The sequence below is a fragment of the Scyliorhinus canicula genome, chromosome 25 (assembly GCF_902713615.1).
Source record: "Scyliorhinus canicula chromosome 25, sScyCan1.1, whole genome shotgun sequence".
NCBI classification, from domain to species: domain Eukaryota; kingdom Metazoa; phylum Chordata; class Chondrichthyes; order Carcharhiniformes; family Scyliorhinidae; genus Scyliorhinus; species Scyliorhinus canicula.
The window spans coordinates 15,377,812-15,404,168 of NC_052170.1; the positions used below are offsets into that span (position 1 = coordinate 15,377,812).

General features: G+C 43.2%; 1 protein-coding gene across 6 annotated transcripts in view; it reads left to right on the forward strand.

Annotated features, from left to right (window-relative positions):
• Positions 1 to 26,357, forward strand: part of brd4 (bromodomain containing 4) — a 216,360-nt gene that overhangs the window by 142,982 nt on the left and 47,021 nt on the right. For 5 of the 6 annotated variants that reach the window (XM_038784571.1, XM_038784573.1, XM_038784572.1 and 2 more), the window contains 3 exons: positions 2,905 to 3,119; positions 5,590 to 5,876; positions 16,077 to 16,196. In XM_038784571.1, the coding sequence (XP_038640499.1) occupies positions 2,905 to 3,119; positions 5,590 to 5,876; positions 16,077 to 16,196 (622 nt within the window). The remainder of the gene's footprint in view (positions 1 to 2,904; positions 3,120 to 5,589; positions 5,877 to 16,076; positions 16,197 to 26,357) is intronic. The other variant, XM_038784574.1, reaches the window with a different exon arrangement.

The window sequence follows — 26,357 nt, forward strand, 5'->3', positions numbered from 1 at the left end:
ATGTCTTGCCCATCCCTAATAGTCCTTTAAGGTGGTGGTAAACCGTTACCATGAGCCACTGCAGCGCATAAAGTGTAGTTATTCCACTCCGCTGTTTGGGAGGCAGATCCAGGATTTATACCCACTGACTGTGAAAATGCAGTGGAAAAAGTTCAAACCTAGGATGGTCTTGGTTGGAGGGGAACTTGCAGTTGGTGGTGTTCCCTTGCATATGCTGCCCTTGTCTTTCAATGTGGTAGAGGTCACAGGTGTGGAAGGTGCTTTCGAAGATGACTTGGTGAGTTGCTGCACTGCATCTTTTAAATGGTACACAACTGCCCCTTGTGTCAGTGCTGGTTAGGATGCTGATCTGAGTGGATTGCGGCTCTGTGTTGAGCTTCTTGCGTCTTTGGAGTAGCATTCGCGCAGGCAAGTGGGTTATTCCATCACATTCCTTAACTGAAGATGGTGGACAGGCTTTGGAGAGTCAGGCAATGAGTTGATTACTGCAGAATTCCTAGCCTCTGACTGTGTGTTGTTTATATGGCTGGTCCAGTTAATTTTCAAGTCGGTTGTGATTCCCAGATGTTGGTAGAACTTCAACGTTGGTAATGCCGTTGAACATCAAGGGGATATGGTTAGATTCTCTCTTGTTGGAAATGATGGCTGTCTGGCACTTGTGGTGTGAATGTTCCTCCAAATCTGTATGTTGCTATGTGGGTAGGCATGGAGTACTTCAGTGCTTATGGAGTGCCGTGAGGCAGCAGTGCTAACCACTGTACCACCATGTTGCCCCTCAGAATGGCTGACTTGATTTATGTACAGCACCTTGCTGTTAAATCGGTTTAGCCACATGCTTCATATTGGCTCTGTTGTTGAATGGAAACAAATGGTTGAGTTTACATGGGAAGCATTTTTAAATTTGAAGTCTAGTTTCAACGTTGACTAAATTTCTCTCTCGGCGATCCATTGTTAAAAATTTGGAGGTTTTCTTTAGTCTTGGTAAGATTACTTGTCCAAAGTAACCGCATTTCATGCACGTCAGTTCTAGCCTGAGCATCGATGTCCATGGCATCTATTATGAGTGATGTGATGCAAGACACGTGGGCCTGTTTTTCTCTTACCTGAATTACAATCTTAAGGGACTAGTTTTGAGTTCAGAATTCCGACAGCCTTGATTTTATCCAGTCTCCGCTGGAGAATAAATTATAAACGATCGGCATTTTGAAATGTGTAGAAACTGGCGTACTATTTTAACTTTGCATCGATTGGGCAGCACGGTGGCACAGTGTTCGAATCCCGGCCCTGGGTCACTGTCCGTGTGGAGTTTGCACATTCTCCCCATGTCTGCGTGGGTTTCACCCCCACAACCCAAAGATGTGCAGGATAGGTGGATTGGCCACTCTAAATTGCCCCTTAATTGGAAAAAAATCATTGGGTACTCTTAAGTTTATAAAAAAAAAACTTTGCATCGGTTGAGCTGTTTTCTGAATCCGCTGCCTTTTGTTGTTGACTAAATTTCGGCAAAGTGTTTGTAATTAAGAATGATCTGAGCCAATAGTTGGGTGTTTTGTCACTTAAGTTAGAATTGTGAATGGATAATAGTGCATTTTAATCAATTTACTCAAAGGTCAAATCCTCTGCTCCATGCGTTGTCTTATGAAGAAATCCTTCTCAAAACTTTGCAATGTGAGTGGTGACATTTTGGTGCCTTCCCACTTGTCGAGGTATTTAATTGTATTCTGTTTCTAGCGATACCAGTGCTTCAACAAGTTTAATCTTGAATATATTCTAATGCAGTCAAGCATAAATGTGCCCACCTAGGATGGTTATTAATTTGGATAGCTGGCCTCAATTTTGTTTGCCTAGTAGGATGAGAGCAAGTTATGGCAGCCAAGGGGAAAGCCAGATACGATGTTAGAGACTGGCTCTCTTGGCTAGAGAAAAGGTAAGAATGCTGGGCAACAGTCCCTAATTGAATAGGAAAACTGCAGGTTTTAACATTGATGCACTGAATGATAGTATAGAATGACTTGACTGCATTGATTCTGAGAAGCCAAAGGAATAAAGGTGTAATCCTGAGAGCTACAAAGATGAGGAGGCACAGTGGTTAGCATTGCTGCCTCACTGCGCCAGGGACCCGGGTTCAATTCCTGCTTTGGCTGACAGTTTGTGTGGAGTTTGCGCTTTATCCCCGTGTCTGTGTGGGTGCTCTGGGAGTTGCTTTCCACAGTCCATAGGCGTGCAGGTTAGGTGGATTGGCCTTGCGAAATTGCCCCTTAGTGTCCAAAAAGTTAAGTGTACTGAGTTACGAGGATAGGGTGGAGGCCTGGGTCTAGGTAGGGTGCTCTTTCAGTGGATTGTTGTGTAGACTCGAAGGGCCAAATGGCTCCTGCACTGTAGTGATTCTATGATTTTATTAGCGTTAGTATCATATGATGTCATCCTATCTTATCTGAAAAGTGCTAAATTAAATGACACAGTAGACAGTCAGGGTTTTTTGTGTGTAGGGAGATTGTAGCATGTTGCTTTGTTACCTGTTAAATGTCGAATATGCAACCAGGAAATGGTATTGTCTGCATTTCTTGCGATTGAAAGTGTAAAGACTTGAACAACCACCGTAGAAATATAATGTTCAGTCACGGGAATATGAGAATATTGCAGTAAATGCTCAGCATTGCATCTGCTCTGTCATACCTGACCTTTGGAATGCTTGATAATGTCAGCACACAAATTGTTTTATTAAAAAAAAACTTCCCCAGCCCCCTTGATCTTTGTGGCCGTGCACACCCATCAGCTTGAGCCGATAAATATGAAACAACAGCTGTGTGTTATGGCAAGTACATGCAAACTGTTCACGTGGGTTCAGCATTTGTTCTAGTGAGCTGTAATTAAGCCTGACGGGCATTGTTTTGTGCCACACAGTTGAAAGCGGTGCATGAGCAGCTGGCTGCCCTCTCCCAACCACAACTGTCAAAACCAAAGAAAAAGGAAAAAGACAAGAAGGAAGAGAAGAAGAAAGAGAAAGAAAAAGACAAGAAAGAGGAAAAGAAAAAGAAAGACGACGTGGAGGAAAAGAAGAAGAGCAAAGCTAAGGAGCAACAGCCAAAAAAATCAAAGAAGAACAATGCAAATACCAGGTAATTCACTTATTTATTTTGGGGAAAATTCAAAATATTTGATAAATCATATTGCCACAATGATTTTGTTAATTGTAGAGTTTTCTGCTTCAGTCTCTTACAAATTAATTGGATTGCTCTTCTTATTCATTCAAGGGGAAAGCAGCATTTTGGAGTGTTGTCCTAAGATTTTAATGCAAGTTCTTTGAAAGTCTATTGATGTAGAAAACATCTGCATGTTGTCCTCGTACAATATTGTGAAGTTTGTCAACACATGCAGTTTCCACCCCATGATCTGGTAATGTATGGTCTTGGGTTCTGAGCTCTGGACCATGCTCTGCCAAGTTTGCTGCTTTCCAAGAGATGAACTGGTACCATGTGGGAGTTTCTGTCACTGGTGGCAGCCTAGTCTTCGATTAAAATATCCAATTGAGGTCAACATGGTAGTGCAGTGGTTAGCGCTGCTGCCTCACGGTGCTGAAGTCCCAGGTTCGATCCCGGCCCTGGGCCGCTGTCCGTGTGGAGTTTGCACATTCTCCCTATGTTTGCGTGGGTTTCACCCCCACAACTCAAAGGTGTGCAGGGTAGTGTTAATTGAAAAAATGAATTGGGTACTTGAAATTTATAAAAAAAAGGGAGGAAAAAAAGACTATGCAACTGGAATTTCTTGGTCTTGATTTAAAAAAAAAAACCATGATACCTGTCGTGTTGGACTGTTAACTATCATTGTTGCAGTGGAAAGACCTTAATGTGCACAATTCAGCCCCGATTCACATTCAAACTTAATGGAGAATGTGACCCCACTTGATATTGTTGACAGTAAGGGTGACTTGGGCCAGGCAGCACCCTAGAATGAAGCCCATGGATACTTTCCTCTTACTACTCCACAATTTGCTCATCGTTGAAGATCCCTTGAGCATATGAGAATGTCAAACCCAACTCTTCCACTTAAGTCATCAGTTCTGTCTTGAGTAACTTTATTAATAAGGATAAGTAAAGGTAAGAGGAACTTACTTCTACGCAAATAAAGTTGGACATTTACTTTGCCTACATTGCAGTTTCGTTGAAAGTAAGTGGTTGGATCAGACTTCATGAATCGGGGAGACCGACAAGAGAACCACATTGCTAAATTCCAGCACTCCTCATGTGAATTGTGGAGCTGTGTTTGTCCACTTGATGAAAACCATATTGATGTCATCAAATGGATCGAATGTTTAGTGTATTTCATGGAGGAAGAAATCTATTCAACCTGCCGATGATTGCTCGGTTGTCTTGTAAATTCAGACAAACTAAATGTAAAATCGGTGCCTCGTATAGATGCTGAGGTTGTGTGCTATATTGTGGATGTCTTGTGTCTAACGTTCCATGAGACTTGGCATTTATTTGGAATCTTCACAACCACCTCATGTCTCAAGCAATATGCAGCCAGCAACACACGTTTTGAAGTATAGTTATGTATGGCCCAGTGAGAGTGTCTTAAGTTTTGACACCTGTAAGGTGTAAGGATAGGAATGCTGTTTAGCTGAGTGTGTGCTCTGAACCTGCATCAAGAGTTTAAAAAGGGGGTAACACTCCATGTAATATCAAGAAAAGTTAGTGTACTGGAAAGACAATGTTGCCTGACCAGAATTGTGGTGGTTGCTCAGGCGGAGGTACCTGCTCCAGGTCTAGCCTTAATGTTGAAAATTGACAGGTATGTCCAGTCATCCGAAAACAGGACAAACCCAATAAAGCCAGTTTTTGTCCTGTTGACCTACTCTGTTAGTCAACAAAGTTACCAGAGAAGTGCTAGAATGCTGCACTTACTAAAAATGTAATCATTATTGCTTAGTTTGTGTTCTGTTCGGCCAACTTAACTCCTAAACATGGAGAGAAGATCTGAATTCCTGGGGCATGGTGAAAGTGGGGACTGTTGGATACAGACTCTGGTTGCTGTTCAAGGCTACTTGCAACCAGAATTTATAATGCATAAAAGAGGAGATGGGGCAATGTAAATTGGGCAGCACGGTAGCACAAGTGGATAGCACTGTGGCTTCGCAGCGCCGGGGTCCCAGGTTCGATTCCCTGCTGGGTCACTGTCTGTGCGGAGTCTGCACTTTCTCCCCATGTCTAGATGTGCACGTTAGGTGGATTGGCCATGATAAATTGCCCTTAGTGACCAAAAAGGTTAGGAGGGGTTATGGGGGTAGGGTGGAAGTGAGGGGTTAAGTGGGTCAGTGCAGTCTCGATGGGCTGAATGGCCTCCTGCACTGTATATTCTAAACCTCCCACCATTGATGATTTTATCTCCGTAATCTCTGACTGTTCAACTTAAATGTCCCTGTAGCAACTTGATTCCTACACTGTTTCCGTCTTTTCTAAACACAGGATTGTCTGTCCACGTGTCTGGGCAGTGCTCGTCACGTGTCCGAGAGAAATGTTTGGGTAGGTTTTCTTGCCCCAAACCTCCAAGTTCCCATGTTTGTCTTAATTCCACCCACTTTTCCTTTAGGAATCTGAAGACCATCAAACCTGGTCCTGCGTACGACTCTGAGGAGGAGGACAAATGCAAGCCGATGACCTACGAGGAAAAGAGACAGCTGAGTCTGGACATAAACAAACTTCCTGGTGATAAATTGGGGCGAGTAGTTCACATCATTCAGTCCCGTGAGCCCTCGCTGAGAAACTCAAACCCTGACGAGATTGAAATAGACTTTGAAACGTTAAAACCCTCCACGCTGCGAGAGCTAGAACGATACGTTACATCATGTTTACGGAAAAAAGCGAGGAAACCTCAAGGTGAGAGTTAGCCCTCGCGGATTAAATTGTCACCTTGCTATATAAAATTGATCTAAAAATTTGTACATTGATTCATGTGCACAATCTAATCAAGCCATTCTTAATATATCAGTCATTCCCTCTCTTTACTAAAACTGTTCTCCACTTACCATGCCATATGCTATTTCCTGACTGCAAGGTGTGTAGGGAGCTTTCCCCCCCTCCTCTAGGCTTTTCCAAGTATTACCTCTGAAAGCCAGCTGTTAGGTGGGGGGAGGGGTGGAGGGGGCGGGAGGTGTGACTTTTTTCTTGGATGCTAGTTTCCTTTCTTGGCCCTAAGCCATTTCACTGCCATTCTATGGGTTGTCAGGGCACTATATTTGTGCCAAGAATGGTTGGTTGAAACAGAGACCGATTATTAGCTTAAAATAAGAAGCTTGCAATGCTGGAACCTGAAATAAAAACAGAAAATGCTGCTGGTGCACCTGAGAAAGAGAAAGTTTTCTGTCTTTTCACTGCGATAGTTCGGAGTAATTTGAAGGAGGCTTGTGAAGTGACTTGTCAGAAATTGGTGCTAGCTGTATTAGACCGTATGGTTTTCTATGCTGAATTTCAATCCCTTGTGTGTGTATTACTTGTAACTAGATAAGTTTACTTCCCGAATGGCGGACAATTTGAATCTATTGAGCCCAATCTTTCATTTTCAGTAAACATTACACTGTTTCCACCCCCCGCCCCCCAGAAAAATCTCCTTTATGTTCAATAATATTCAATAATTCAATGTTCAATAATTTTATTATTATAACAAAGGTAAAACAAAAGCAACACTGCAGCATGCTGTAAGTTGCTGTGTAATTGTTTCAAAAATCCTTTGTTTTGTTCTCCTTTGGCTCCCTATCCTCCGCTGCAGTAGGTACAATAATGAAGTATCAAACATCACGGCAGTTGTCCCGTGTCTTGCCAAAGGGACTTCATGTGCGAGGCAGCTAGTGAGTATTTCCCCTCTGCTCGACTGTGGAGATGGCACAGTGAAGGTTCGCCCCACTTTACAACGATCACAAGTCAGGAGTGCTGGTTGATCAGTCAGTTGGCAACATTTTCATTGTCAAGTCCCAGCATTCCATGATTGGATTGCTTTTCTTACTCATACTTACTTATTTCCTTGTCACCCACCAAAGGTTCAGAGAGAGGATTTGAAACGACATGGGAGAAGATTTGGCAAATTGATGTCATAGCTGACACAGGGAAGAGTAACAGTGCCTGGGAATGAAAGGCTGTGTTCAATATTTACATGCACCCAACTATTCAGTCCACGGAAGGACAACATTTTAACAGGAATTTTATGAGATTAAGAGCGGTGGGGGGAAATAGCCGTCAGCCGTAAGTTAATAGCTAAATGGAAACTGATGTCACCAATAGAGGGAATAGGTTAACTAAACTTAACAGAAACCAAATTGCATCCATCTAAAAGCAAAATGCTGTGGATGCTGGAAATCTGAAATAAAAGCAGTTTGGCGAACGAAACACAGCAGGTCAGTCAGCATCTGAGCGAGAAACCCAGTTAAGGTTTTGTGTCCAAATTGAGCCTTCGGTTTCAAAGACGAGTTATGTTGGATTCAAAACGTTAACTCTTGTTTCACTTTCCACAGATATTGCCAGCCCTGTTGAGTTTATTTCCTCTCTCTCTCGCCCCCCTTCCCAACCCAAGCACTTTGTTTCTATTGCAAATTATCTCCATCTTTTTATATCCATCTGTTAATCATGTAGCATTTAAAAACTAACAAATTATTCTGGTTATTCTGCTGTAAATAAATGTAAAAATTAGACAATGGTAACACAAATATATGCATAAATTAGGCTATTGAAGTGCAGCCAGTGTGTTGGAACTGGAGAATGTGGGCACTCGGTGAGACTCTTGTTGATGGTGTCGCCTGTGTGTTAAGTCAATCAGTTCAGAGTTGTTGAGCTGGAGTGCAAGGTAGATGGACGCAGGGAGGGAGAGAAATATCTGGATGGTTTACTCCAGACCACATGCACACCACAATTACAGGAAGAGAAGTGTCTGATTGACTAGCCATTCGGGTTAGGCAAGCATTATGGAGTTAGATAATCTAACGAAAAAGACACGCAGCAAGCAAATATAGAATTGAGGGTTGAAAGACAGAAGAGTGAGTTTAGGAAGGCAAATAATGAACGAAAATATCAAAAATGTTAAAATGAATGAAGTATCAGCTCACCTGTAACGTAGATAATTAAGAAAGGTTTCGGACCTGAGTGTTTACTCAGCAGATGATAGTAAAAGAGCAAGGATGCTTGGGTGTAGGTACTTTACTATTTCTGTTAAGGAGGCAAAAAGGAAGGTAGTAACCACAGTGGTTAGTAGTCTAGATGGATAGTACGACTGGAGTTAGAAAGAAAGAAGATAGAACCCAAGCTTCGCGTTCAAATAGATTGCATTTACAGATAGCCAGTTCGGTCATAAATTTTGAGTAAGATTTCGTCTGGCCTTAATAATGTGTCCAAGCAATATCAAAACCCATTTTTGCAAATCTTTCCCCATCCAGAACACCAACGCCCAAGTACAAACTTGGCACCTGAAGTCCATATACAAAAATTCAATTGGTAAATTAATTTGGGGACTTCTGAGCAGCAAATGTTCGTTTCTTCAAAAAGGGAGATATGTTTAATCTTGGGAACAGTAAACAAATGAGCTTAACACAGTGGTAGGAAAGATGCTAGAATCTGTGTCTAATAAATTAACACCAGAATTCTCAACTTGGAATACAAAATACTGTTAAGGCCATAAGACATAGGAGCAGAATTCGGCGAGTCAGCTCCGCCATTCAATCATGGCAGATATTTTCTCATCCCCATTCCCCTGCCTTCTCACCATAGCCCCTGATCCCCTTATTCATCAAGAACCTATCTATCTCTGTCTTAAAGAGTTCGGTCACAAATCACTCAGTGATTTGGCGTCCACAGTCTTCTGCGGTAAAGAGTTCCACAGATTCACCACCCTCTGGCTGAAGAAATTCCTCCTCATCTCTGTTTTAAAGGATTGTCCCTTTCATCTGCAATGGTGACCTCTGATTCTAGTTTTTCCTACAAGTACAAACATCCCCTCCACGTCCACTCTATCCAGGCCTCGCAGTATCCTGTAAGTTTCAATAAGATCCCCCTCATCCTTCTGAACTCCCAACGAATACAGACCCAGAGTCCTCAACTGTTCCTCATACGACAAGTTCTTTACTCCAGGGATCATTCTTGTGAACCTTTTCTGGACCCTTTCCAAGGCCAGCACATCCATCCTTATATACGGGACCCAAAACTGCTCCCAATACTCCAAATGGGGTCTGACCAGAGCCTTATAAAGCCTCAGAAGTACATCCCTGGTCTTGTATTCTAGCCCTCTTGACATGAATGCTAACACTGCATTTGCCTTCCTAACTGCTGACTGAACCTGCGTGTTAACCTTGAGAGAATCTTGAACAAGGACTCCCAAGTCCCCTTGTGCTTTTAGTAGTTATTTATGTATGCAAAGTAGGCCGTGCAGGGTATCTATTCAATTAGGATAGATGGCTTATCAGGTTACATTGTTGCCTTGCTTGTGCCAGTCAGCGATTTCTTTTGGACAACCAGAGGATAGAAGGGTATGGGAAAGAGTAGAAGAAATCCGCTCATAGAATCATAGAATGGTTACAGCATGTTCAGCTCCTGCCTTTGCTGGCCTGCTGAAGGTGCCACTGCCTACCTATTCCCCACAGTAAATGTTTGCAAATTCTTCCTCTTCAGATATTCACATTCCCTTTTGAAAGCCTCAGTTGACCCTGCCTCTACGACTCTTTCAGGCAGTGCAGTCCAGATCTTAAAACCACTTGATGCATGAGAGAGGTTTTCCTCATGTCACCATTGCTTCTTTTTCCAATAACCTTAAATCTGTGCCCTTTGTTTCTTGATCCTTCCAGTGGCAACCGTTTCTCCCTGTCTATACTCTGCAGGCCGTCATGAGTTTGAATGTCTGTATCAAATCTTTTCCAAGGAGAACAATCTCCAATCTTGCTACGTAACCAAAGGTCCTCATCCCCTGGAGTCATTCTTGTGAATATTTTCTGCACCCTCTCTTAATGCCTTCACATTCTCCCAAAAGTATAGCCTTGAGCTGGATGCAATACTCCAGCTGCAGCCAAACCTATATTTCATGCAGGTTTAACATAACTTTACTTTTGGACTCTTTCATGTCCTCATTGATAAAGTCTGGAATGCCATATTGCTTTATGAACTTCTCTCACAAGCTGCCCTGCCACCTTCAATGATTTTGCACATGTACACCAGGTCCTTGTGCTCTTCCACCCCCTTTAGATTTGTACACTTTATTTTATACTTGTATTGTTTCTCGCGTTCTTCCTACCAAAAGTAATCAATTGGCTTGTACATTTGATGCAGGGAAATTTGCACTTTTGACTATGTGCTTGTTCGATTAGCAGTGTTGAGATGCGTTACTAATCTTTTGTGTGTAAATTTGGAACAGAGTCTGCCAAATGTTCAAACTAGAGTAATTAATTGAAAAATTCAGCATCAAATAATCAACACTAATCGAGATGGAAGTTGTTGGCCTTCCAGATCGGAGCAAGTATTTGTCTCAAATAAGGCACAAACTAACTTCTGTAGGCCTCACTGTTGTAACCCATTCTATGACCAGGTTACCTTTTGTAGTTGGTGTGTTTAGCTTATGCAGTTGCAAGTTTTATTGCAGTATGATACAAAACAGTGGTATCTTGGGATAGATGGTAAAAATGTCAACCCACAATGAATTGAAAGCTTCCTCTGTGGCCCAGAGCCTATACAGGAAATCAGATTAAGTTATTGCGCATGGCCAAACGCAGGTTGTGGAATTGTTGGTGTAGTTTGACTGCAGGTCAATTAGAGTAAAATCTATTCCAGCAGCTCCCCCTGGACCAATGCAGGTTTAAATCGAAATTTAGTCTTTCTGTTGCACTCTGCAAGACGCATTCCATTTTGTTTAATTTTCCAAAAGCTTTCAGGTACTCGGGTGCAAACCTGTCAGGAAATTGAAGATTCAATTTGTCCGATGAATATAAATTTCTAATGATGATTTAGTTTTTTTTGTGCCCATCATGTGGAAGGGGATGCAAATGCAGAGGAATAGGACCCTTTGTTTTTAAGAACTTGGGGTCAACATCAATTACTCCTAATTCATGTGCAGGATATCCAGAAGATTAAAACTCTACCCAAGTGCTTATTTACTTCCACATTAGTCCTCTACAGCATCAGGATCGTGTTTTCTGTTTTTTTTATTACATGTGTCCTTTTGTGAGATTACCAATTTGTGGGCAATTTTGTTCTTGTGGGCCTATGTCTACTGGGTGTTGAAACTGACCAAACTGATTTTTCTGTGAGCCATGGTAGGAGAGGCTTTAATCTACTCTGGGTGCATCGAACCCCATATTTCAGCGATGCTGGAATGCAACTCCTATGTGGCTCCGTATCTTTACTTAACCCCTCTCTTTATGATCCATGATTAACATTAGAACTTAGGAGTAGGGTGGGACATACAATCCTTTAGGCCACTCAATCATCATGATTGATTGGAATCAATTCCCCTTTCTAGTCCTATCCTCATTTCTCTAGATTCCCTTGTCCAAAATAATCTAATCTCGATCCTGCTAGTTTTTTATTGCAATAGTTAGCTGAGGGACATATGAGTTTTCTAAGATTATTCACAGAATCACAGAAAATACAGTGCAGTGGAGTTCTCACGCGGCCAATTGAGTCTGCCCGGATACATGAAAAACAGCTGACCCGCCTACCTAATCCCTTTTGCCAGCAACTGGCCCATAGCCTTGAATGTTATGATGTGCCATGTGCTCATCCAGTTACTTTTTAAAAGATGAGACGACTGGCCTCTACCACACACCTATACAGTGCATTCCACACAGTTGCCACCCTCTGGGTAAAATAATTTTCCTCGCATCCCCTCCTGCCTTTCACCATGAACTTTTCTCTTTTTGACACATTCGCCAATTAAGGGGATAGCTGCTCCTTATCCACCCAGTTCATGCCCCTCATAATCAGGTCTCCCCTCAGTCTTCTCTGTTCCAATGAAAACAACCCCAAACTGTCTTTGTAATTTAAATGTTCCATCCCAGCCAACAACCTGGTGAATCTCCTCTGTACCCCCTCCAATGCAATCACATCTTTCCTATAATATGGTGATCAGAATTACACACTCCAGATGTAGCCTCACCAAAGTTCTATACAACTCCCAACATGACTTCCCTGCTTTCGTAATCTATACCTCGATTGATAAAGGCGTGTCCCATATGCCTTTTTCACCACCCTATTAATCTGCCCTCCCGCCTTCGGAGATCTACGGATAAACCACACCAAGGTCCATGTGTTCCTCGAAACTTAAAGCGTTCACTGAATAATTGTCAAATTTTTCTTTCCAAAGTGAATCGCCTCTCACGTTTCAGGGGTTAAATTCCATCTGCCACTATCCCATCCAAATCTTTCTGTAATCCCAGATACTCAACCTCACCCGTTCAATCTTTGTGTCGTCCGCAAACCTACTGATCCTACCCCCACATAAGTCATCTATGTTGTTGATATAAATGATGAATAATAGGGGATCCAGCACAGATCCCTGTGGTATGCCACTGGCTTCCAGTCGCTAAAGCAGACGTCTGTCATCACCCTCTGTCTCTCAAACCAAGCCAATTTTGAATCCACCATATCAAATTACCCTGTATCCCAAGTGCATTTGCCTTCTTTATAAGCCTCTCATTTGGGAATTGCCAAAGGCTTTACTGAAATCCATGTAAACTACATTAACTGCATTAATCTCATCCGCACACCTGGACACCTGGTGTTCACCTCAAAAAATGTACTTGTGTTAGGCAGGATCTCCCCCTGCCTATCCCTGATCAAAACTTGCCTCTCCGTGGAAATAGATTCACTTCTTCAGAATGTTCTCCAATACTTTCTGTACCACTGATGGGAGACTCACTGGTCTGTAGTTCCCTGGCTTATCTCTACAAACCTTCTTAAATAGTGGAATCACATCAGCTGTTCTCTAGTCCCCTGTGGCCAGAGAGTCATTAACAATTTGGGTCAGAACCCCTATCATCTCCTCCTGTACCTCCCGTAGCAGCCTGGGAGACCATTCATCCAGACCTGAAGATTTGTCCCCTTTTAAGCCTGCCAACACCTCCAATTCCTTGTCACTGTGTCAATTTGCTCAAGAACCTCAGTCTCCGAGTTCCATAGCTACGTTCCTATTCTCTTGGATGAAGACAGATGTCCTCTGCCAATGTCCTCTGGCTCCACCCACAGATTGCCCCATGGACCCTACTCTTTCCCTGGTTATCCTCTTCCCATTTCTATATCTTGGGATTTTCCCAATTTACCAGCCAGAGCTTTCTCATATCCCTTCTTTGCTCTCCTAATTCCTTTCTTAAGTTGCATCCTGCACTTTCTGTACTCCATTAATGCCTCTGCTGGTTTGCTCCCCTTGTACTTGATTTTTCATATTACATTCACATACTTGGTCTACTTGTTGTGTTGGCCATAATGTCTGGTAAAGGTTGGAATCTCATTGTGGATGCAGCTGCAGTTCAGATCTGAGTCCCCACATTAGCAGCATATTTTGCCACTGCATCATTAGCTGACCGCAGAGATTTTACTTGGGTAGGGTAGGGGGTGTTGTTGAAGATAATTGAGGTTGCTAATTCTCTTGGACTTCTATTCAGTGTTGTGGTTGGTCATAGGTGTATAGAACATAATTGTAATTTAATAGAGGAAACAACTTAACTCCACCCAGATCAGTTGCAGTTGAACTGGCTTGCTGTTGCATGTAAATCTGACCCATGAAGTGATGCCCCAGCATGCGCCGATAGATTGTGAAGGCAGGAATGCATACACACCATTCGTAGTCATGTACATGGCACTTGGTCAGTGTTAATCATGTGAACAGTGAGAGAGCAACTCTTGCAGTTGTGGGCCTGAGATGACTGCTGTATGAAATTGTGTAGCATCTGTACACGATGGCTGCTTTCTAAATTAGCTCATTCTTTAGGATTGGATTGTGGAATTAGGCTTCGTATTCACAAGCTTGACTAAAATAAAATCGACAAACAAAATGCTCAACCTTTTTCCTTCGCTTTTCTCCCCCCATTCCTCTTTGAAAACTGTCATGCCATTTTACATCTTTGCCATTGTCTTGTCGCAAAGTCACCATCAGTAAAATTTCATAAAATATGTAGTTTATTGAAATGCAATGAGAAATAAATAGAGGTGGGGAAATTCTTTTTGGGTCAGCAGCCTTGCACAACTCATTCCAACTGAGTTTTCTTATGTGTTTCCAAATTAAATGTACTGCCCCCATGACAAGTGCTTAAAATAAAAATTGTGTCCCCGTCGGGAGAAAATGGAGCAACTCTGACCAGCTGCTTGTTAATTTGGTATTTTCCATGCCAATGATTTGATAGAGGCTGTGTGACTGGGCTCAGAATTCACATGCTTTTTTTTGACAGACAACACCATTGAACATCTGCGAGTATATTAGTGGTTGTATTTTAGTTTCCTTCCAGCTCCCAGGCCACAATATTTTTTCTCCTGCCCCGAAGGCAACTTTTAAACACTCAACATTTTAAAGATTCTATATAAAACTTGGTTCTCGTGGTTCCAGGCTAATATTGCGAACTTTGCCATTGGCATCCACATTTGAGATTGTATGTACGGGATTGGGGAAAGGGACTTTCTGTGCATCACTCAGTGCTTGAGGAAATCTGCGTCTCCATGCTGTTAAAGAAAAATGAATTTGAGTATTTACGAATGAGCTGGACCATTAATTGGCTCATAGATTAACAATACAGGGTTTAATGCAAAAATAATGGTTTGGGGACAGTGTATATTATCACTAATACAAAATGCCTTTTGTTACACTCTTAACTGAATGGGTTCTGTTATGTTTCTAAACCAACCTGATCTGGGTGATCTGTTCTTCTGTAACTTGTTCTTCAGTGTTGTATGTGCTGTTCTTGCCCTGCTAGGAGATGATTTGAACTTTCCAGTCTTTGTAAAAGTCTTTTACACTGGGCGTGATCATTTACAGATCATGGTAAATGATCTGCACTTTTCTATCGTAGTTCCACTTGTGTATGGGTACGCACGGGTGGAGCAATGACATTATTGGTCGTCTTAACCCAGGGGTCAAAACAACAGCTGGTTTTCAGAGGTACACTGTTTCCTTTTTAATGTTGAACCCGATTTATCTTTTCCTGTGAAATTTTTATTGTAATTTTGCAAACTTTGCTAATTGCAGAGTAGTGATGTCATGATTTAATATTAAACCTGTCATTGTGTAAAACCGCCTGTGTGTGAAGATATTTCTGATTGCCTGCAGGGAAAATAAAATGCCCAACAAAAGGTCAGGTGGTGTACTGAATCACAGTTTCTGTTATACCACTTGGTGGGGCTTGTATCACTCACTGTGCTGAGTTCAGAATATCAACATGTCACTGTGGGGAAATATTGAATACTTCCTTGGAGAGCATGGAATTCGCTGGCCCTTGTGACAGCTGGTTTATGGTGGGTGCGGAGGCTTTGGTGTCTTCTATCCACTTGCCATCGGCGGGAGGGGTGGGGGAAGCTATTAAAATGAAATGATTTGCTTGTTTGAAGTTTTTTTTAAAGTGGCAGGAACCGATAGTTTAAAATTTTCTTTTTCGTTCCAGAATCCCTGAGAAATCCCTGTGCTGACTATAGCCAACATTTGATATTGCTCTTTGTAACTTAATTGGAAGCAGCAACCAGGGATTACTCTAGCCTCTGGCCTGGTCTTCCCTACGCAGCGCTTTACAGCAGCACAACTGAGGTCACTAGCAATGAATTGAGCACGATACTTATTCCAAAGTGATTTAATCTGTCGCTAAAGCAGACTCTGACCTCACTATTGCAGAATCCATATGCATCCCAATATTTGTTGTAAGTCTCTTCAGATTGATGGCCTTCAAGAGCAGTCACAAAGTGTGAATGGTTTTTTTTTGTTTTCCTACAGCTGCTTTCTTTTCTTTTTAAATTTGCAGAAACCTTGCATCTGATCCCACGTGCCAAACTAGAGTAATTTTATTCACTGTGTTGTACCTGTGTACCGGTACCAAAGTGTTTGGTCCAAATCTTGTTGTGTGATGCTGTTTGCAGTGAAAAAAGTCCCAGGGAAATCGAACGATGACCTCCAGCTAGACTCGAAGAGTGAGCTGGATACCAGGTTACATGACGTTAGCGGCCAGCTGAGCTCTGGGAAGAAACCAGGCAGAAAAGGTTGGTGTAGTGCAACCTTGTGAAGTAGATCCTTAGGTGAAGTAGGCTGGGGCCAAGGCTAAAATCAGTTTTACATACATGTAAATAGCCTTGATTATAACGGCGCACATACCTCTCACACTGCAACATGCTGAATGCTGGAATTCAGGCTTGTTCTTTGGGGAGCCAGTGTGGCTTCTGTAGAATCGGCAAGTTGGTGGATTTTACCATGCATGCACTGTGCTGCTCTGCTTACTCAGTGGTGAAGCTTCATGTTGGAATACGATGATTTTTAAACGGTACAGTTGAGAGGTATGGTGGTAAATCTAATTGATTAAGTTTACTGGGTTGAAAGCGATATAAATGAATGTTTATTTCTGGTTATGTACCAAAGCTAATGTGGCGCATTTTTTTCATTCAATAATTAAATTAAAGGTGGGGTAAGATGTTTTGATTTCCTGAAACTGAGCTATGAATGGGGATGTGAATACATGTCCAGTCCTCTGTTTATAATGAACAATCTTTATTAATTCAGGACAAGCTGCCACCCCGCAAATTGAATAATTACACTTAAACTTTAGTTCCTGAAACAAACAATTCAGTGAAATGATAGTCCCTGCTAGTACAGCAATACTTGTATCTAAATATTTCACATTATAGTAGGGGACTAACGTGCACTGAGATGAGTGTTCCCCTTCTACCAAACTCAGTTAATTTATGGAATTAAAGTTGCCCAATTCTGGTTCCAGCAATCTTGTGAGAAACCAGTGACGCATGATTTGCGCATCTGGTAACAAAAGCAAATTTATGTCCCAGTCTCAACAATATGCCAGCCAAAAACTTGATAGAAGCATATTTATTTTTTATTCCCCCCACCTACCTCATCGCAGGAGAAAGTAATTTGAGGCCAGTATGGGCAATGCATCTTTTGTCATTATGGTAATAAAATGGTTTGTTTTCAGTTTTTTGCACTTTAGAAGCATTTATACTGCACTAGTGCTCTTTTCATTTGGCCGGTGTTGGATGTTTGGAAGTGTTTATAAAACAATCCATGTTTTATGCAACGCCTCCTAAAGCCACAAAATCTTTTACTCTTACTAATGGTTGTTCAATGACTGCAGCATCTCAATGTGGGTATTTTAGAGTGAATGTTGCAAGTATTTATGATACGACCTTTACCCCAGTTTTTCTTTTCAAAATGTCTGCAGACTGTTTCTGCCACGAGCAATGCATTGCTCGGAGTTTTGATATTGAATTTAAATTGGACTGTATTTATCAGTGAGTCATAGTGTATATCTGACCAGGTTTTTCATCCTCCACTCCCGATATTTCACTCCCTACAGGTGGCTGGTCGTAAGCTGGTGAAACTTCTGACTGATTTAATTGTTCCCAGTTATCATTGTAATGCAGAGTCACTCACTTGGGAGTCGTTTTGAAGGTTGAGGTTTATCTTTCTAGATAGGGCTATCCAGTTGAAGCCTGTTTGAGGCATTCTGCATAGTTTTGTATATGCTGTGTTGCAGAATCACACTCTTGATTATGTGGAACTAGTGAGATCAGACGACTGGTTTCCTAGGTAACTACAGCTTATCTGGTAGCCTTCAATGTTGCAAGATTCAGAATAATTTGTGGCATTTTGGAAATGAAATCGAGAGCACGAGGCGTTGCATAATTTGGGTTTCACAAGCATCAAGGTTGCTCGTCTGTTTTAATCCTCTTTTCTCCCTTTCCCTGAGGGCACTGACTCTTTATGTGGCACTGGCGGTCCCAGGGTATCGATCAGGACCATTTAGGATACTTGTCGTACACCAACAGTTGATCTCACTGAAATCAGTGAGAACTGGAAATCCAGCCTGGGAACCGCGGGCCAGCAAAACAGCTACCCAATGTGGCATAGAGATTTTTCTTTTCAGCTTTCATGTTAAACCTGCACCTTTCTAAATAGGAATTCAGAAGCATGAGTTGGAACACAATCTCAGGATCTGTGACGGTGACTTTTTGAGATTTGTTTTTGTTAGATTTGCATTTTAGTGCAGCCTTTTTGCAAGTTTTTCACTTGTCTTCCAGCTTCAGGCCTGGGTTTATCTCCGCCTTGGAGTGATGATAGCAGCACGATAGCACAAGTGGATAGCACTGTGGCTTCACAGCACCAGGGTCCCAGGTTAGATTCCCCGCTGGGTCACTGTCTGCGGAGTCTGTACGTTCTCCCCGTGTCTGCGTGGGTTTCCTCCAGGTGCTCTGGTTTGCTCCAAAGACATGCAGGTCAGATGGATTGGCGATGATAAATTGCCCTTAGTGACCAAAACGGTTAGGAGGGGCTATTGGGCTATGGGGATAGGGTGAAGTGAGGGCTTAAGTGGGTCGGCGGAGACTCGATGGGCCAAATGGCTGCCTGCACTGTAAGGTCTATGTTCTGTATTTTCTACCCACTAAGGTCTAAAATGCTCTGTTTGTGTCTTAACTCGCACTGAGTCCTGCTCAACAATTACCCTTGTGCTCACTGACATGCATTGGTTTCTGGCCAAACAATGTCTTGATTTCAACCTGTTTCACTCATTTTCAAATCCCTCCATGGCTTCACCCCTCCCTATGTCTGTAATCTCCTCCAGCACCACAGCTGTTCTCTCTTTCTGGCCTCTTGGGCAACCTGATTTTAATTGCTGCACTATTGATGGCCATGCCTTTAGTTGTCTCGGCCCCAGCCTCACTTGCTTCCTTTAGCATACTCCTTAAAACTATTTTTTCACCAGGCTTTTGGCCATTTGACCCAATATCTCCTTTGGTGGCTCGTGTCAGATTGAGCATGTGCCCTGTTTGTTTTAAAAACTCCATTCATAAATGTATAAATTTAAGCGGTTAGCTTCGGAGTAATTATTTTTCAACGGTTGAATGAGTTCCCGGATGGTGCTCACCTCTGTCTTGTATCTGGGCTGTACATGTGTTTTTGACTACTAACCTGACTCTTCTGTCCAGAGCCACTAACCTGTGTAGAAACTATTGAGGCCAATCACCTGCAAGTCTTTGCAAGTTTTGGGCTAAAAGTCACTGATGGCCTATACAGCAACAGGTCTTGGCAGTGACTGGTCTTGATGTTTGGCATTAGTTTTAAAAAAAAAATTACCGATTAGCATTAAATTTGAGAGTAGACGGTGAACGATGACCTCCAGCTAGACTCGAAGAGTGAGCTGGATACCAGGTTACATGATGTTAGTGGCCAGCTGAGCTCTGGGAAGAAACCAGGCAGAAAACCTTGTGAAGTAGATCCTCAGGCGAAGTAGGCTGTAAATAGCCTTGATTATAACGGTGCACATACCTCTCACACTGCAATTAGTCTTGTGTTTAAGCTGACGATTAAGTGGCCAGAAAAGATTCACCAATTGTTCTCAGAATATCAACAGATCATTGTCCTACCCACTGTTAGACAGGGCAGCCAAAACTTAAATGTTGACCCAAAGACATACTCTCCTTGCTGCTTATTGTCACATGTACCGAAGTATAGTGAAAAGTATTTTTCTGTAGCTGAGGGAACATACACAGTACCTACATGCGAGACAAAAAGAATAATCAGAGTATGTAAGAAGTGGAAAATAGTTTTAGTATGTCAGAACGGTGATAGGAGATGAAAGAAAAGGGACTGGGGGAGAGAAGGTCAGAACGGTGATAGGAGATGAAAGGAAAGGGACTGGGGAGGGAGCTTGCAGAGTCGTCATGCTCCAGCGCCATCTTGGAAACATTATTGTTATGGGGCTTCACTGTTCTTTGATTCTTTAGGGGTAGATTTGTCAAATCAAGCACTGCAAAGAGGTCCTTGGTGCTCCTACCAGATAATGTTGTGACTGGTTTGACTAAAAAGGCCAACAGATACAGGATCTGACCCAGGGTAAGCACGAGGCTTTTGCAGACTGGGAGATTCCCATCTCAAAGCAGCAGCTCTACAGCTGTCTGAAAGTGACAATGTTAAACAAATGACTGAATTAGGCAGTAGAAGGTATTCTGATGATTCACAACTGTTTTACTGTGAAACTATAATTCAGTTCAAGCATTGGTTCCACTCTACCCTTCTGGGTCCTCTCCCTGTCCAGAAGCAACTCCCCAACTAAGGGAAAACAGGCTTCAATGAGCATTACCTGCATCACTCTGAAGCGAGTCTTAGTTTATTCTTAAAGGGATCTGCGTTTCTAACATTGCCAGAACGGTACAGTGTAAAATCCTCAACATAAAAGTTCAAATGGTGGGCGGGCAGAAAGGCACGGGAAATCGCAAACACCAACAATGCGTGGCTTGTCACGATTATCTATTGCACAAGTGCTTGTACAGCCCAACCCGCTGAGAGCAAAGCTAAGATGGTGGCTTATCAAGGAAATGAAGGCAGTTGGTGCTCGCTTGAGAGAACATTTTGAAGAGCTCCTCATCCAGACTGTCTTTGACTTGACACCCTCCATTCCTGTTCTTCTGCCCTGTCTGGCTCTGCCCCGGAGCAACCCTGGTCTGTCATGCCATTCGAAAGCGGAAAAATAACAACAGTCTCCAGAGCAGTTGGAATGCCTGCAGCAATTCTGAGACCTGCAGAGATGCATTCCTGGCATGTGCACAACTTCCTATCCTCCTCTCACCTAGGAATAGGAGTCCACTCTGGTGGATTTCAGGGACGCTATGATTATGACTATTCAAGGAGGTCTACGATTCGATTGGGGTAACTACAGAGGAGTCTCCCTGCCATCTCCGATGGGGAAGATTAATACAGGGATTGTCCTCTATTGTCTCCCAGTGGACGAAGAGCTCCTTCCATGATAGTGCATTTTTCACCCACTAAATGCCAAGAAAAATTTAAAGAACAGCACCAACTGCTCCAATACCTTTACTGACCATACAAAAACCTTTTGACTTGCCAACTGTGAAGGCTTATGGAGTTTTCTCCTCAAATGTGGCTGCCCCTGGAAACCTGTCGCCATCCTCCACCTGAACCATGGCGACATGCAAGTCATGGTCCTCAACAGAACAGTGCAGACCCTATCTTTGAAGACGGGTCAAACAAAGTTTTCATCTCCTCTCAACCCCCCCCCCCCCCCCCCCCCGGCCGCTTCTCAGAAGCACGAGATTCACTAAATACCCAAAAATCCTCTTCCAACCAGCTCTTATAGCACAACACTTCCCATATTTGAATAAGATCAATGGTGAGATTCTGGAATGTGTACCATTCTCTATCTCGGGAGCCTCATCTTAAACCGAAGCAGGTATGAATGGCAAAGTTCATCGTTGGCTCAATGTGCCAGCTCAGCCTTTTGGTATTGGGGAAAGAAGGATATTTGAAAGAAGGAATCTGAAACTTGAGATTAAGGACATGGCCTGTCAGGCAACAGTGATTTTAGTACTCCTCTATGCTTCAAACATTTGGGCAACCTACAACGGGCACCTCTAAGCAATGGTTCCATCACCAGATTCTCCAAATCTGTTGAAAGAAAGGCGGTCCAACAGCAGCATCCTGCCCCTAGCCAATGTGCTCAGCATCGGGGGTCTAATCGCTCAAATTCAGCTCTTAATATGCTTGAAACCAGACCCTGAAGCAAATGCTTTCGGGATGCCCTCAAAACATCCCTGAAGAGGGTAGAAGCCCCCACTGACACCAGGGAGGCAGGTGACCGACAGAAATGGAGAAGATTCACTCTGGAAGATGCTGAACACATTGAGACTTTGGGAATGCAAAGAGGTGAAGTTGTGTCGGAGATGTGAGCAAACTTCCAGTAAAGTCATCTTTCTGACCCTTTGAGCAGCACCTGCCCCACATGTGGCTGAGTCTACAGATTGTACATTGGATTTGTCAGTGATCTCAGAGCCCATCGAGCTGGAGTGGAAGCAAGTCATCCTCCATCCTGTGGGACTTTGTTTGGGGATAAATTAATGGCTAAAGCAACAAAACAAACACAATGCATATGAATAATCAGGCTCTGATCGTGCAGTACACTTAGGCACATGTGCATTCGTGCTTATTGCTAAACATGTACAAGTTCTTGCAGTGGCCCTGTAACCCAATCAACAAACAGACTTCAACAAGCACACTGTCTGCACATGTCTGGTGTTGGAAAAAACAGCCTACTGATAGAAACATTCAGGTGGGAGATAGTGTTAACTTTTCAGATTTTGGCTTTCCATCAGAATTGGAAGAAGTTTGAGATATAACTGGTTTTAAACCAGTCCAGAGGCAGGGAAAGGGATGGAAGAACAACAAAAGAGAAGCTTTGTCAATGATTGGGGGTTAAGGGGAGAAAGGAAGAGAGAGAGATGATGAAGGGGGGGGGGGAAGGGAAGAGAGAATAGTAATGAGTCAAGTAACAAAAAGAAGTCGAAGAGGTGTGGAAGGGAAAACAGAATCAATGATATCTGCTGTCCGAAAAGACTCCCTCACGCGCGCGCACACACAAAAAAAGAAATGTGTGACCTAAAATTAAGTCTGGAAGACAGTGTACTTAATCAAAAGGTAATGCTGTTCCTTGAACTTATGCTGACCTGAGTTGGAACATTTTAGGAAGCTGAGGCCAAACGAGGTCAATCCACCAGCGGGATGGCGCCTGATGAAAAACCCTGCTGGTGGAAGTTACTTCACATATACAGTGAAACACTGCTAAACCTGGGTTGAAGGATAAGCTTGTAACTCCCTTGTACAGCCTAGAGTATTGGATTGCAATATCAGTGAACGTGGTAATGCCTGTAACTTAACACCTAAGCCTGCACACTCTGCTTTATCGGTGATTCATGCTTCCTTTGCTGCCTTAACATTTGAGGCAGTGTGAAGAAATATCTGTGGCTCCTCATGGTTTGTAGCTCTGAAGTTTCTGATGGCACTGGGTAGGTAGGTGTTGGAGAAAATGCTCCTTACATGTTACGGTCCCATTAATGGCCAAATAATACTGGCCCTTAAAAGAGAGTATACATGTGCATAATGATCTCCGACTGATTGGATACAGTTAATGTTGTGGCCGCGGTCCTGGGTTACTGACCGAGGTTCAGTTTCAATCCCACCACGGTTGTGAAATTGAAATTAGTAAATTTATGGACTGTCACTGGAAATGGCCGACTATGAAAACTGTTCGCATTAAATCAATTGAATTTTTTTCCCCCATTGCCATCAGACCATGTAACCCATTCCCCCTCGACTCTGCCTTATCATTTCTGTCGCACTTTACAATCTCCACTTTTATTAATGCTGCCTTAGATTGCTTTGCAAGCCATTGGCTAGCACAGGAACTAAGGGTGAACAGTAAATGCAGCTTTAACAGCATACATATAAAACATTGCCTCTATTATTAAGCTTCTTTGGATTTTCACAAACATCTAATCTCGAGGGAAATTCTAAGCGTGCCATGAAACTTTAACCTATATTGCACTTTTCTGGTTAAAATAACATTAGAAAGTACAATACGGTCCTGCAAAGGAGGAATATATAGAGGGAGCTATTGATAGTCAATTTGAAACTTGGAAGTATGGAAAATAGGATAAGGAGCAGGCCATTCGGCCCTTCAAGGCTGCTCCGCCATTCATTATGATCATGACTGATCATCCAAATGTTCCCACCTTGCATACTGGCCTGTATTGAAGGTTTGGCTATTTTATTTTGAGGGCTGTAGTGGACAACACTGCTTTTATTGTGGTTTCCTTATCCTCTTCCAGTTACTTTGTTTTTTTTTTGCTTCTCTTGACACTGCTGATTCCTTGTGGACATTCCTTGGTAACAGCCCAAGTGATCTGCGTTCCTCTGTAAGCCCCGATGGTTTGTACCGCAGGGTCAGCCCTGGAAAGCCTGCCCCCTGCCCTTGTCCACATTCACTCCTAGTAGGAGGTAATAGGATCATGAGCACTAGTATTAAAAAGCAGAACGAAGAAATGAAAATAAAATGAAATGAAAATCGCTTATTGTCACAAGTAGGTTTCAAATGAAGTTACTGTGAAAAGCCCCTAGTCGTCACATTCCGGCGCCTGTTCGGGGAGGCTGGAGCGGGAATTGAACCGTGCTGCTGGCCTGCTTTGGTCTGCTTTAAAAGCCAGCGATATAGCCCAGTGTGCTAAACCAGCCCCAAGTGATTCATCACACTTGATTTGGTGAATAAAGTAAACTTGCAAATGAGCTCCCAATCTCTTGTTCATGTTCTCTTTCATGTGTGGCGGACTCTGGTTTTAACACTTTTATGCCAGAGGACAATGATAAGAGGATGGTTATTTCGTTGAAATATATATAACTATTAACAAGATAACAAATAACTCTGACCCCAATGGTGTTATTCCTTTAATATGCAGTTGGTCAGAAAGCGGCTAAAATGACGTAGTTTTGAACTGCTGAAATTGACCAACAATATCAACCCGGAAAACTTTCAAAGCGGATTTTTTTTCTTTAATAAAATAACCCTATAACAACATGATATGAGCAGATCTAGGCCATGCGTCTCTTCAATCTCCTTGCACCATTCAGTAAGATCAAGGACCTTATATTTCCAATCCATTTTGCCACTCTATCACCATTTCCTTGAACTCCCCATCCGTTTTTGGCTAAAGTGACTGAGGGAGAGACACCCACAGTCCTCGAGAACAAGTATTTACAAATTCTTCAGACCACGGAACTGACCTCCCAAGAATACTGACATTTTTACTAAGTTGAAGAGTTAAACCACAAAAAGATGATTTTTGCACAATAGATACAAACCTATAAAAGCCGTTTCTATTTCTTATACTTATACACTTATTATAATTGAAAGTTCTCAACAAAGTGCTCAAGTCTTTTTTGTCATTTTAATGGGAGGAGTGATGCTGCTTTCAGAAATTCCTCAAAATATTAGTAGCGTGGCTGTTGAGCCGTCTCGGTCTGGTCTCCGTCTTGCACTCTCTCTCCGCCTATGTGTCTCTCTCCACCTGTGTCTCTCTCTGCCTCTGTGTGTGTCTCTCTCTCTCTCTCTCTCTCTCTCTCTCTCTCTATGCCTATGTCTCTCTGCCTCTGTGTGTCTCTCTCTCTCCGCCTCTGTCTCTCTCTCTCCCCCTCTCTGTCTCTCTCTGTGTGTCTCTCTCTCTCTCTCTCTCTCTCTCTCTCTCTCTCTCTCTCCGCCTCACTCGCTCTCTCTGTCTCTCTCTCTGTCTCTCTGTGTCTCTCTCTCTGTCTCTCTGTGTCTCTCTCTCTGTGTCTCTCTCTCTGTCTCTCTGTCTCTCTCTCTCTCTCTGTCTCTCTCTCTCTGTCTCTCTCTCTCTCTCTCTGTCTCTCTCTCTCTGTCTCTGTCTCTGTCTCTCTCCTCTGTCTCTCTCCCTCTGTCTCTCTCCCTCTGTCTCTCTCCCTCTGTCTCTCTCCCTCTGTCTCTCTCCCTCTGTCTCTCTCCCTCTGTCTCTCTCCCTCTGTCTCTCTCCCTCTGTCTCTCTCCCTCTGTCTCTCTCCCTCTGTCTCTCTCCCTCTGTCTCTCTCCCTCTGTCTCTCTCCCTCTGTCTCTCTCCCTCTGTCTCTCTCCCTCTGTCTCTCTCCCTCTGTCTCTCTCCCTCTGTCTCTCTCCCTCTGTCTCTCTCCCTCTGTCTCTCTCCCTCTGTCTCTCTCTCCCTCTGTCTCTCTCTCCCTCTGTCTCTCTCTCCCTCTGTCTCTCTCTCCTCTGTCTCTCTCTCCCTCTGTCTCTCTCTCCCTCTGTCTCTCTCTCCCTCTGTCTCTCTCTCCCTCTGTCTCTCTCTCCCTCTGTCTCTCTCTCCCTCTGTCTCTCTCTCCCTCTGTCTCTCTCTCCCTCTGTCTCTCTCTCCCTCTGTCTCTCTCTCCCTCTGTCTCTCTCTCCCTCTGTCTCTCTCTCCCTCTTCTCTCTCTCCCTCTGTCTCTCTCTCCCTCTGTCTCTCTCTCCCTCTGTCTCTCTCTCCCTCTGTCTCTCTCTCCCTCTTCTCTCTCTCCCTCTGTCTCTCTCTCCCTCTGTCTCTCCTCTCCCTCTGTCCTCTCTCTCCCTCGGTCTCTCTCTCCCTCTGTCTCTCTCTCCCTCTGTCCTCTCTCTCCCTCGGTCTCTCTCTCTCCCTCTGTCTCTCTCTCCCTCTGTCTCTCTCTCCCTCTGTCTCTCTCTCCCTCTGTCTCTCTCTCCCTCTGTCTCTCTCTCCCTCTGTCTCTCTCTCCCTCTGTCTCTCTCTCCCCTCTGTCTCTCTCTCCTCTGCTCTCTCTCTCCCCTGTCTCTCTCTCCCTCTGTC